This window comes from Ctenopharyngodon idella, chromosome 15 (genome assembly GCF_019924925.1).
Source record: "Ctenopharyngodon idella isolate HZGC_01 chromosome 15, HZGC01, whole genome shotgun sequence".
Lineage (NCBI taxonomy): Eukaryota > Metazoa > Chordata > Actinopteri > Cypriniformes > Xenocyprididae > Ctenopharyngodon > Ctenopharyngodon idella.
This window is the reverse complement of record NC_067234.1, coordinates 26,509,765-26,522,202: the sequence shown is the minus strand read 5'-3', so window position 1 is coordinate 26,522,202 and position 12,438 is coordinate 26,509,765. Positions and strand designations below refer to the sequence as shown.

The 12,438-nt window shown below is 37.4% G+C and overlaps 1 protein-coding gene across 2 annotated transcripts; it reads right to left on the bottom strand.

The window, feature by feature from the left end:
• Window positions 1–1,885: 1,885 nt before the first annotated feature.
• Window positions 1,886–11,890, bottom strand: ankk1 (ankyrin repeat and kinase domain containing 1). Of its 2 annotated transcripts, none has more exons than XM_051863930.1 (8): window positions 9,502–11,890; window positions 8,949–9,228; window positions 8,588–8,739; window positions 8,430–8,479; window positions 7,682–7,837; window positions 6,980–7,080; window positions 5,077–5,101; window positions 1,886–4,965 (listed from the first exon to the last, which is right to left on the bottom strand). In XM_051863930.1, the coding sequence occupies exons 1-8, from the start codon at window positions 9,696–9,698 to the stop codon at window positions 3,710–3,712; spliced, it is 2,217 nt and encodes a 738-aa protein (XP_051719890.1). In that variant the 5' UTR covers window positions 9,699–11,890; the 3' UTR covers window positions 1,886–3,709. The 2 variants fall into 2 exon arrangements, with proteins under 2 accessions (XP_051719890.1, XP_051719891.1); XM_051863931.1 differs by having other exon boundaries at window positions 6,989–7,080.
• Window positions 11,891–12,438: the final 548 nt, after the last annotated feature.

The window sequence follows — 12,438 nt, the reverse complement described above, 5'->3', positions numbered from 1 at the left end:
TGAATGAAAGAATTTCGAGATTTAGAGGAATTCTACCAACAAGAAAGTCATATTTGTATACACTCAGACAGATGAAAGTAAACCAGAGGGGGGGAGGGGGGGATCAGTGAAGGCCAATTGGCAGTTTAAAGGAAACTTCTTGGTGTTGTATACATAAGGAAGTAACAACTGTCTGACCTTCAACCAAGATTAGAGATTGAGCGATTAAGGTCTTGTACAGGACTCTTGTCACGGTTCAGTTTGACAAACTCACTATAAATCTCCCATATTATTAACATGGCTTTGTCATGAAATTTGACATTAACCTCATTCTGTCATATTTCAATGTTGAATAAACATCAGTAGCACAAATTCAAAAGAATTCTGAATCATATGCAGAAATTCTTACATTTCAAGGCCTTCACAAAGCCAGTTTCAATCAACATGACAAATAATCTGTAAACCATCATTTCAGACTACAACAACATTTGGGAATGAACCCTGCATCAGCACCTTTGTTCGCCAATACACTCCTAAAAAGGTGATTCAGAGGTTTTTTGAATGATATATGGTCTTAGGTAGAAGCAAAAGTCTTCTTTTGGATCTCTTAGGATCTATAAAATGTTCTGAACTGCCTCTAAAGGTTCTTGGCAACAAAAAGGATTGTTAATAAAATATGAAACAAGTGTATATATAATTTCCTTTGGCATTGAATTTAATGATGTGTTCATAAAATAATAAATATAATGGTAATTTCTTGCCTATATTTCCCCAGCCAGATGACTCCTTTGAAAGTCTTTTGTAAGCTTATCTTTTTTTTAACAATTGTAGGAGTTTGACATATTCAGTTCATGCTTATTAAATGAATAAATAACTTAAACATTACATTTCATTAAGCACAAACTTTAGTTGCAGGTGGTAATTGGGGGAGGGGCATTCTCATTCTAGATAGCATTTGATTGGACAAAAATGTGTAGTACAGGATGAGTCATCAGTTTTTTTAGTCTTTGCCTGGAAGAGAAAGACTGAAATAAAAAATATTTATATGCTATTTTGTTAACTTTTAGGAGTACATTAGAACATAGATGACCTTAAAATAACATACATGGACTAAAAGCCACAAAACTATAATTCATGGGGTGGAAAATGGCACACAGTGGTGTCCTCTTATTATAGCAATTATAATGTAAACAAAATCATTTTTAATGGTCTGAGTCTATTATGGCAACAGATAATGTGTTGACAGTGAGACCATGGTGTCATATTCTGGAAGAGGGTTCGGTGCATGCTGGGTAAAACTTAATCAACCACTCATTAGTAGAGCTATCTATGTGCTTGCCCGAAGGACCCAAAAGTAATGAAATGAAAGTCAGACAGAGCAATAATTGGTCACACTTCACTAGAAATCTTCTCTTTGAGATGGTACTGTATTTTTCAGCACATTTCTTTGGATGTGCAGTCTTGTGTATAAATTCATTTTTATTACATTTGCTGTGGAGATTTAAACCTTATCCGCATATGATGATCTTTGGTGCATTAGCAATAGTCCACATCAGGGAATATTTTGTGCCAATGAACGTTCTGGAACTCTGAAGTAAAATCTCTCAGCACAAATTCTTCTTAAGATCCAAACACTAACAACTAATTAATTACATTAAATTGAGGATATCTGACAAGTGTAAATCACACAGTGGGAAGCCCTCTCTTAATCTGCCTTTGTTTTACTGTGTAAACATATGAGCACACACAATACTGAGCACAATTATTTGTAAATGATTATTACAGAATTTTGCTCAATTGGAATTAGATTCTGTACATGACTGGAAATGATCTCATCCATCCGTTTTCAAAACTTTTTAATCCCATGTAAAGTCTCTCTGCAGGAGAAAAACACCTGAGAACATACTGTTATGTAAAAGAAGATCATTTATTTTCACATTACTGCATATCAATGAGGGTTGCATCAATCCACACTGTAGACGTCTCAAAGCATTTGTTATTATGCAGACTTTAATGAGATATTTAAAATGTCATGTACGTTACAGTGGAGAGGCTGAAGAGCAAACCACAGTCTGTGATGGGCCGTGTTCTGATTCCTTCACAAGGCATTGATGTTTTATTAACATATTCACTTGAGGAAAAGTGAGAACCTTGCTAAAAAAAAAAAAAAAAAAAAAAAAAGCGATTCTGATGCTTGTTTCAAAAGCTCTGAAACCTCATTACAACTTTCTCTGTGTCACAAAAGAGTATGTAAAATTACTGAAATGAACATAATTCAAACTTTATCTTGTCTTAAAGTACAGTTTGTGAAATACAAAACACTTAAGCAAAACATGGTCAGGTCAAAGTGTCTGAATAATTTTTGGTTCCAAATTTTTATCAATTTTCCTGGTAGTCCACTGTATGAAGAATTTTTGGGTATAATATGTCACAGTTTACTTTATTTTACTATCCTCACTTACATAAATGAACTATAGTGTCCTGCACCCACTGGTAAAAAAATATATAAAAAATGCACCAGTATAATGACGTAGAACGTTTTTTTTTTTTTTTTTGCCCTTTGTATTTAGGACAAAGCTGTTGAACGTGAGCGGAAGCCTGCTGGGAAGTGATAAGCATGTTGTCAAACAGGTTTTTTGGCTTTTGTCTGTGAATGTAACATGCCATTTGAATGCCACAAATGGTTATGATTTTTTTCACCTTTAACATTACTGTACACATTTGTATGTTTGACATTGTTGGAATTCATACAAGCATGAATGTATTGAATCATGTTAAATGCATCAAAATACCACACGTGGTGGGCTATTTTTTTTTTTACTGTGCTAAAGCCAACATGAATTTACAACTTATTTTACTCCTCTAATATGTTGCGTTTTAAAGTTGAATGGGTTATTCAGTACAAAAAAATGTGTGCGAATAGATTAGATTGTGTAAAAATGTGGGCGTTACACACCAGAATGGAGCCAGACTGAATGTGAGTTTGATAAAGATATTGCAATCTGGCTACTTAGTTAAAGGGATAGTTTACTCAATAATTTCTCTCCCTCATGTTGTTACAATCATGTATGATTTTCATTCTTCTGTTGAACATAAGAGAAGATATTTTGAGAACTGTCTCAGTGTTTTTTTTTTCCTTTCCATACAATGGAAGTCAGTGGTAACCAAAAATGTTTGATTACCAACATTCTTCAAAATATCTTCTTTTGTGTTCCGCAGAAGAAAGTAAGTCTTGCAGGTTTGGAACAACACAAGGGAGAGTATATGATGACAGAACTATCCCTTTAACATTATTCAATAGCCTGTACAAACTTGAGTGTCATCAACAGACAAGGAAAGTAGTTTCAGAGACGGAGCAAGTTATTACATTTTGATTAAATATTACAACAAGCAAACAACTGATGTCTTAGAAATAACATGCTCTGATGAATTATTCTCTATAAATAAACTGACGGCCATTATTATTTTATGTTTCATTACACACTGCTAGTTACAAAATCCTTCATTCATAACACTTTCATTCCCGAGAACACACCTGAGCTTTTAACCCAAACAAAGGCGTTAAATTCTAAGAATCTAAATCAAAAACAACAGCAAGAGTGTTTATAAGAACAGGCTTTGCAGCAGGAAGGAAATCGATAGCAGAAATCAATGCTGGATTCCCTCTAATGGTGGAGTTATCTGTCACCAAACACGGCTCGTTCTCCGCCAGAGTCTCAACCAGTGTGTGTTAGCTTTCCAGTAGCTCCACAGCTTCTGTATTGTTGCACCGTTGAGCCAAGGTTAAGGCGGTACATCCTTTCGAGTCCTTTATACCCCGCTGTGCATTATTCATCAGCAGGGCTTTGATGATGGGGATGTTGCTGAGCTGGACGGCTAAATGCAATGGAGTTGACTGGCTGTTATTCTGTGCGTTCACATTGGCTTGATGGGATATCAGCTGCAGCACACTAGGAAAGCAGCTACTGTTACAGGCTAAGTGGAGGGGCGTCCAGCCGTTATCCTCGGCCAGGTTAGGGTCGGCACCTGCTGTTAGCAGCACCGTCACCACCTCCTCCTGCCTATGATGGCAGGCAAGGTGCAGTGGCGTCCAGCCGTCTTTCCCTTGGACGTTGACTGAGCCATGGTGCTCTTCCAACACAAGGACAGTCTCCGGATGGCCTTTCAAGGCTGCCAGGTGCATGGCTGTCCAATTCTGATAGGTTAGGATGTTGGGGTCGAGTCCTTTACTCAATAGTAGTCTGCAGATACCCGTGTAACCCTTCAGAGCGGCAAAATGAAGGGGACTGTAGCTTTGCTCATCAACTGTTTTTAGATCAGCCCCACTATTAACCAGCAAACGGACCACCCTGAAGTGCCCCTCATCTGCCGCCAAGTGTAGGGAAGTGGACTGAAGGTTATCTTGTTTGTTGACATCAGCTCCCTTTTTGAGCAAGAGCTTGGCGATGTCTACATGGCCATAAATGCAAGCCACGTGAAGTGGCGTACGGCCAGACTGGTGCTCCTGCTCATCCACAGCCTCCAGACGTGGCAGCAAGATTCTCACAATGTTCTCGTGGCCATTCTGAGCAGCTAGATGCAAAGGCGTCCAACCGTCCTTCTCTTCGGCATCGGCTCTCGCCTTATTGTCTAACAAAAGGCGAGCGGCTCTGTCATCGCCAGTCTGTACGGCAAAATGCAGCGCAGTCCACTGGTCGCCATCGCAGAGGTTGACGTCAGCCCCACGCTCTGTCAGCAAGCTGCAGATGTCGTAAAACTTGTGCAGAACCGCAACGATGAGTGGGGTGTAGCCTTTTACACTCTGGCAGTTCACAGAGGCTCCCAGATCCAGGACCATCTGCACGCTTTTTCTGTCCCCGCTTGCCACGGCGTGATGAAGGAGAGTATTGTTGTCTTTGAAGAGCATCGATACATGCTCTTTTCGCAGAACATTCTTAAAGCTCTCAAAGTCTTTTCTTACAAGGAGAGAGTGGATGCTAGAATCATCTGTAATGAATAGGAAAAAATAGGATGGTGGACAGTTTTATATACAGTAAGAATGCGTTAAGTTTGTACAGACAGCACAAATGACACTGAATGTGAGAACAAAATACTTGCCTGAAGAGATAGCTGCTTTCTTTAGCTAATGGAAACAAAGCAAAATTGAATTAATGTTAAATCTTGTGTGACTAACAACAATTTTTTTGACATCAGAAATTGCAAAAATATAAAGTTATAACGGTAAAATTGTAACGGTACATGTATTCATTCCAAACTGTCACGGTATGGATATCACAGTTCGGTGCATGCAGTCAGGCGACGAATACAGTAATCAATAAAACAGCTTGAGAATATCTCACGCAGTGTTGGGTAAGTTACTTCAAAAAAGTAATTAATTACTAATTACATCATCAATGTTGTATTTAAAATACTTTTCTAATTACTCTGTCTGAAAAGTAATTTAATTACTCAATAAGTAACTTACTAATTACTTTTTAAAATCCCTATAAACCTTGACTGGATAGGCAATAGAAAGGAAACTCTTTTAATAATTGAGTCAAACATGGAATAGTTTAGCCTTTTATAACTTTTTAAAACATTTTAACTTTATTAAAACATATACTATAATACTTTTATTTACTTCATAATACTTTTAGTAACAAATAGGGATGTCACTAGGCTATACCAAAAATCTAGTAGTCAGTACCAATACCACCAAAAGTGCACAATACTCGATACCAAAGTCAATACCACGGTAAAAATATATAAAAATACAAATAAAACAATGCTATATATTTTTTCATTATTATTTTTAGGTTTAATAGTAGTAAGTAAAAATACCACAGAAATTGAATAATCAAATATAAAATAACTCTTTTGCTTTTCTTTTGTTGTTTGATTATCATTTATAATACAGACAGCCAATAGTAGACAGTAGCATGTTTTAAAGACTGCTGTCACTAAGACCTAATGGACGGAGACAATATGCTGTTACACATGCTGTTCACAAGACGGGCATTTTGACATAACTGTGTGTGTATTTGAACGTTTATGTGTAATAAACCTCGAAAATTTGACACTCGCGAGAGGCGGTTATGTGTGTGCGCTTTGGTTGACAGCGCACTGACTGAAGACCGTCTCTCAGAGAGTGCGCAGTTTTTTCTCTCTAGGACATAGCTTACATTTTACCGTAATGTTCTTGCCTACCTGTGTCAAAAAAGTGAAGTAATTGGATTATTTCCATTCTGCAAAACAGCCACTCGCTTCTGCCGACATCTTCAGACAGCGACTACGCAGCCAACTGGTTCAAAGTTGCGAACTCAAGCTCAACTGTCATGAAACTCTAGATGGTGCAGGCTAATAGGTCCTTTAACTCAACCTCCTCATAATCACATTATTATCTATTGTACACAGCTGATTGGTTCCTGCTGTATCAGAAGCCATTGAGCTTGCATGCTCAACCTTCAAATATATGGGTAGCATTTGCCTTAGCAGTGAAGCGCGCTTCAGAATCCCTCCACCTTCCCCAGCTCCACCTGCATAGATCTGCTACGGGTAATTCATGCACGCTATATTGTACAGCAGCAGCATGTCTTACTTGCTCACAGCAGTGTGTCGTGTATGTATTGGCAGTAGCAAGTCCCGTACTTGCTCTGCAGCAGCATAGCAGTTCTATTCCGCCAAGACCAAACATATCAACATCCATCCCTTGCCATGCCAAACACTCTGAGAGTTCTCATGACAGAACTGTAGTTCAATTAGGTTGCATTAGGTCTAGGTCTGTTTGTTTGACTTCAGTCAGACTAAAGTGTTTATGACATTTAAAAAAGACAAATTATTGCTTTAGTTTGAAAACATAGTTCGGTATAAAAAGTTTTGTATATGAATATTTTACAGTGTTAAAATCACTCCTTAAAATTCTACCAAGCCCTGCAGATTACTCATGTGTCCGCAGATTACTCATGCTAACACCTTATAAACTGATGGTGTGGTCTAAACATGCACTGGAGGAGTCACTTACGTTCCATACCTGTTCAGGCAGACGCTTTCTTATCTCACCCCCTGAAATCGTGTCTGGGATTTTCAGGACTTCACTGAGAACTTCAGTTAACCGAACGATCTCTGCAGAAAAATGGAGATGAATGTCACTTTGGAACATTTTTGCTCTTGCGTTTTTTTTCAGGGCTTTTCACACACTAGTGATAATTTGAATAAAAATGTGCAAATGGCCAGCCAATGATTGACAGCCTTTTAGCTACTCTTATGGAGGAGCATCTTAATTGGCAGTGTATAATGCGAGATAACATTGTAGCGCAAGGGGATATAACTGTGCTATTCACACTGAATTTTTAGTAATCTGATGTACAAGATTAATCATATTCAGCTCATTATACAATACAACACTGCAAAAAAAAATTAGCAGACGCTTATTAAACTAATGCTTGAACACAAACATTGAATTCATTATCATGATCACTAATTCAATTGTAACTTTTACTGAAGGTGACCTGATGAAGAAACAAATCGCAGAGGAACTGGGAGGTTGATTAAAAAACGCAACAATGTTGGTTCATTGCTCATTGTTATTTCAGAAGGAACAAGACCAGTGAGACAACCGAGCAAGCGTCTACTGAGACTTGAGAAATGCATTTAGTCTGTATATAATCGAGCACTATTATAGTTTTCATTAAACAGAAACAAGAACAAAAATGAGGTTTGTTACCACAGAAAGCAGGTCGCTGGCTGCAGTCTTGGTGCCAGCACTGCTGCATGACACCGATCATGTCCTCGCACTCGGGGGGCTTGTCTTCAGGGATCTTCTCTACACCAGGCCTTTTGCCAGATGACACTTTGATTAATACTTCTGTCATAGACAGCCCTGTGACAAGAACAATAGAACAAATTGCTTAGAGTATTATTTTTGTACTAAACAAACTCGAAATAATGAGTTTAACAATACAAACACAACCTATGCTTCAAGCACTCTCATAACAAACACAGTGTAAAAGGCACTTGCTACAAATTCAGTACAAAATGGGCCTGAAACTCTTTTTCTCTTAGTGGGTGAAATGTGTTTCAGAAATGTTGACTATCAGCCTCAGGTGGTCAAAATAAATATTATATGATTTTTTTTTTTTAATTATATATATTTTTTAAAATTCATTTAATATGATGTTTTTTTTTGCAATCCTGTTATCAACACTACCAAAATGGAGGATGCTTTCAAAATTTAAATTAAAATTCAGTGGGTAACAGTTGCAAATTAGCTTACAAGAAGCTGCCACTTAGCAGGGACTGAGACCAAATATTAGTTTCTAGTTACTAAACTATCTTTTCCATAAATTAAAGTTTGTTTGTTTGATGGAGTTCATTTGTTTGATCTTTTTTCATCTTGGGTTGAATGACAAATTGCAACATTACAATTTGTGTAAAAATCTGTGGAAAGTGGCAAAATTAGAAATAATATATACCTTGATATGGGCGCTGTTGAGTGAGAATTTCCCACATAATAATAGAAATGCTGCAAAGTGAGAATGGTTATATGATTATTTCATGGCATATCATAACTCACTGTCAAATTGTCAATTTATGCACATTCTGTAATGTTCTTTAAGTTATAAACTCTCACCTGAATACATCGTACTTCGTTCCGGGAGGTTCAGGATTCTGGGTAAATGTTTCTGGAGGCACATAGTTTATGTTCCCTCGAGCTGTCAGGTGTTCAATAAACTCAGTCTTACTAGAGAACTCCTCCCATTTAATGAGGCCAAAATCTGAAATCTTTAAAGAGAAAATATTGCCTGAAACTGCAACAACACTATGAGGTTGTATATTTTAACCTAACATATGTAGAAAGTAACATTAACCAAGGATAATAAAAGCTACAAACAAAGTTGGCAAAACCATTAACTCTCTTTTCTGAAAAGTCTCCTTTTATCAGAAATTAATTCAAAAGCATTTGAAAACAAGTGAAATAGTATCTGACTCACCTTCATGTGAAGATGATCATCAAGAAGAATGTTAGCTGGTTTCAAGTTTAAATGAAGGATGGGCGGTTTCATGCTGTGCAGAAAATTCATGCCCATCGTCATCTCATGGATCATTTGGAATTTCTTGGGCCACATTAAGAAATGACTGCTGAGAAGGTTATCCAAGGATCCCTTTCTCATATATTCCATCACTAAAGCAGGTGGATCTTTGCTTATTCCATAAAGGGAGATTAAATAATTGAACTTCATTCTTCCAATTTTGGACATCTCTATCATGTTCCTATTGGGTCATAAAAATTTAAAATAATTGGTCATAAAATAATATATATAGTATATACAAACATTTTATATAAAGAGCATATAATTGTAGATAATAATAATACAAAATACAAACATAATGAGAGCTATAAAACTACAGACAATAGATATAACAGTATAATATATACATATTTACATTTACTGTCAGTTTATACTACTTCTATTGTGTCAACTGTCAACTACTTACAACCACAATTAACAGTATATCTTCTACTACTTTCATGTGTTACCATACCTGTAATCATCATTGGTTGTGGTCTTTAGGGCACACGTTTCCCGCAAGACTTTAAGCTTCACCTTATAGACTCGACCAAACTTGCGCTCAGCCACTTTCTCCCAGTCATTTTCAAAGTCATCTTTTTTAAAATGAGTAAATCTCTCCAGGCTGCCATCCCTGTAAGAATCCTTTACACTGGAATTAGCTGCTGTCATTTTGTTTTCCAGGCTCAGGAAATAAAGACTCTGTCCTTCAACATGTCTTCTTGTCACATAGAAACCAGGTCAAGGAAATGCGTATTAAACAAAAAGATTTGCTGGTTTTGGTGGGAGGAGTCAGAGCACTGAATATTTGAATAGAAATGCTACAAAGCCAGTTTAGAATGAGTTACACAGGCGAGGTTGAGAGATTTGTGCGGGACACCTGATAACTGGATATACCAGCTTCATGTTTTTACATAACAGTAGGGATTGCCTCATAAGGCATGTGTGCACATTTGTGGTTTGTTGTTAGGGAAGCAGTTGCATTTTATTTAATATAATTCAGCAACACATTCAAAGATATTTGATGCTAAATATTTAATTGAAAGGTTTTATGATCAATTACCTTACAGCTCAACATTGTTTTATCAACACACACAACACAATTTATAAAGAGCATTTTCATTATAATTACTATTGTTTTCTGGAAGTTTTCCCATTGTTCATTAATCTCTCAAGCACTACCTGTTGAATTTCTTGGCACATTAGCAAAAACCTGTGAAGTAAATGTCATTCTAAGTCAAAGTGTGATGCAAATTAACTTTCAATGACAGGCTTTCAAATATAATGTAATGTAATAATACTAATAACAGTAATTAACAATTAAGCAGCGAGCAGCAGTTTTGAACCGAGGTGACGATGCCATGCCTCTTCAGTGTTCTTGTAAGGCTTTGAAGGAGAGACTTGACATGCAGCTGCTGCGATTCAGGCTTTGTCAGCCACCCGAAGAGACACTTCATCCTTTAAGAGGTGCACAAAGAGTCAGCCAACATGTTTCAACACGAATACAGGATCTGTTAATTTTCTGCTTGAGTATATATTGATGCAAGAACCAGATTCACAGTCAAAACGTGCCATAATGTTCTACATTGAAATGATGCTGTGAAGGTGTCTGTGATTTTCAGTGTGCAAAGCAATTGAAACTGTTGTAAATGACCTTTTACCACTTAAGATAATGCAATCAATAAGCTAATTACCTTAATTATAGAGGGAGTAATTACGCAACAAGCAACCATAAGTGTTCCTAACGGTCTATTTCTGCACTTTCAAAGATTTAATATTGAAGCTTGTTTCTTTCTAATTCTGTGACATATTCGCTTCATTTCCCGTTGGGCCCATTTTGATTGTACTATCAATTACAAGAAGCCATTATGTTTTTTTATTAAGTGATCTTCAAGACAGTAAATCTGCTTTGCCCCTAGGTTGTCCCAGCCTAGCGGTGGGATTTACATAGAGATGTATCTCAAAGGCAATGTCTGCTTGTTACTACTTAATTGCTTCTTTTTTCATCCAACGGCGATTATTTGAGAGGGAAACACACAATGTGAAACCTAGTAAGCAGCTGAACAACATGTCTAACTTTTTTTGAGCACTGGGGTAGTGATACATAAAGAGAAGCATTCATTTATATCTTTGACATCCTGCATTAAAGAATGGTAAATGTACAAGAAAGCACAGCTAAGAAAGTAGACAGTGGTAGAATAAACAACCCAACAGAGGGTTAGAGGGACAGTTCACTAAAAATGAAAGTCTGTCATCATTTACTCACCCTCATGTTATTTAAACCCTTTCTTCTGCAGAACACACACATAAAAAATATATATTTGTGACCCCGTGCTGGCAAAATGAGTTCACCGCACGGTTAACATGATTTTACCAAGTACAACATGTTCCTGGATCAACATCATTCCAATCAACCAATCAGATTTGAGGGAAAAGTTTACAGTTTATGTCAAGTTTAGGGTTACAACCAGGGTTAGGTGCTTCTACGTCAGTGCTATTTACCTATCATTTCCCTCTGATTTTAGGGATAAATTATGGGTAGGGATAGGTTTAGGGGTAGGAATAGGGTTATGACTAAATTTTCAGACAAGAATGTTGTTCCAGGATTAACAAAATATGTTGATCCAGGAACATGTCTTACTTGGCAAAATCACGGTGACCGAATGCGCACAGGCTAATTTCGAGCTACAGGCAAAACAAGTGAAAAATGTCAATTTTGGTCGAAATTGAGGTTTTCACAAAAATGAGTTAATTAAGCCCTCATCTAACGATCCCAATGCTCCAAACAGCAATTAAACATCTAAAAATATCTTTATTTGTACGTTTTCTGAGAGGAGTACCTTTTCTTTTGACCATGAAAAATGCAGTTTCCCTTTCGAGGGAACTCGCACTGCGTCCCGAAAGGGGCGCTATGGGAACGCCCTCAGCGTGAATGCGTCTGATGCACGTGTGTCAACTAGTCCAATGGCGAGAGTGAACGTCACTGGTGGGTGACGTCACGACCAGGAAAGGATAAATACACATCCGGAAAGACCGGCTTCAGCTTTTTGTGCCTCAGCAAAGCGCTCTGTGTGAAACTGTCTCTGTCTATTTATTGTTGTTTGTCCTCAAGCATTATATATTTCTAGACAGGAGTTTATTGGCGAGCAAATAGCAACTTGAGTCGTGTGTGCTTCCCTGCCCTCGCTACTATACGAGTGGGGATACACGCGATTCATGTGTTGTTTGTTTGAGAGCAGAGCATACATGTCAGCTCTTGTATTGGGATCTGACGGTGTTCATTCATAAATTTCCCGATGTGATGCACTATCGAGATTTTTTAGCTCTGCTCCACTTGGCTTTTTTCTTGAGGGAATAAAGTCTTGAGCAATAAAGAATCTATGGCTTGGATCTTGCGTTTGCCGAGGCGACG

Excerpts from the sequence above, each read along its gene's own strand:
- ankk1 (XM_051863930.1), bottom strand. The coding sequence starts at position 9,698 with ATGACAGCAGCTAATTCCAGTGTAAAGGATTCTTACAGGGATGGCAGC. Across the intron at positions 8,740-8,948 it reads ATGATCATCTTCACATGAAG|ATTTCAGATTTTGGCCTCAT; the intron begins GTGAGTCAGATA and ends TTCTCTTTAAAG. Across the intron at positions 7,838-8,429 it reads TCAACAGCGCCCATATCAAG|GGCTGTCTATGACAGAAGTA; the intron begins GTATATATTATT and ends TTCTTGTCACAG.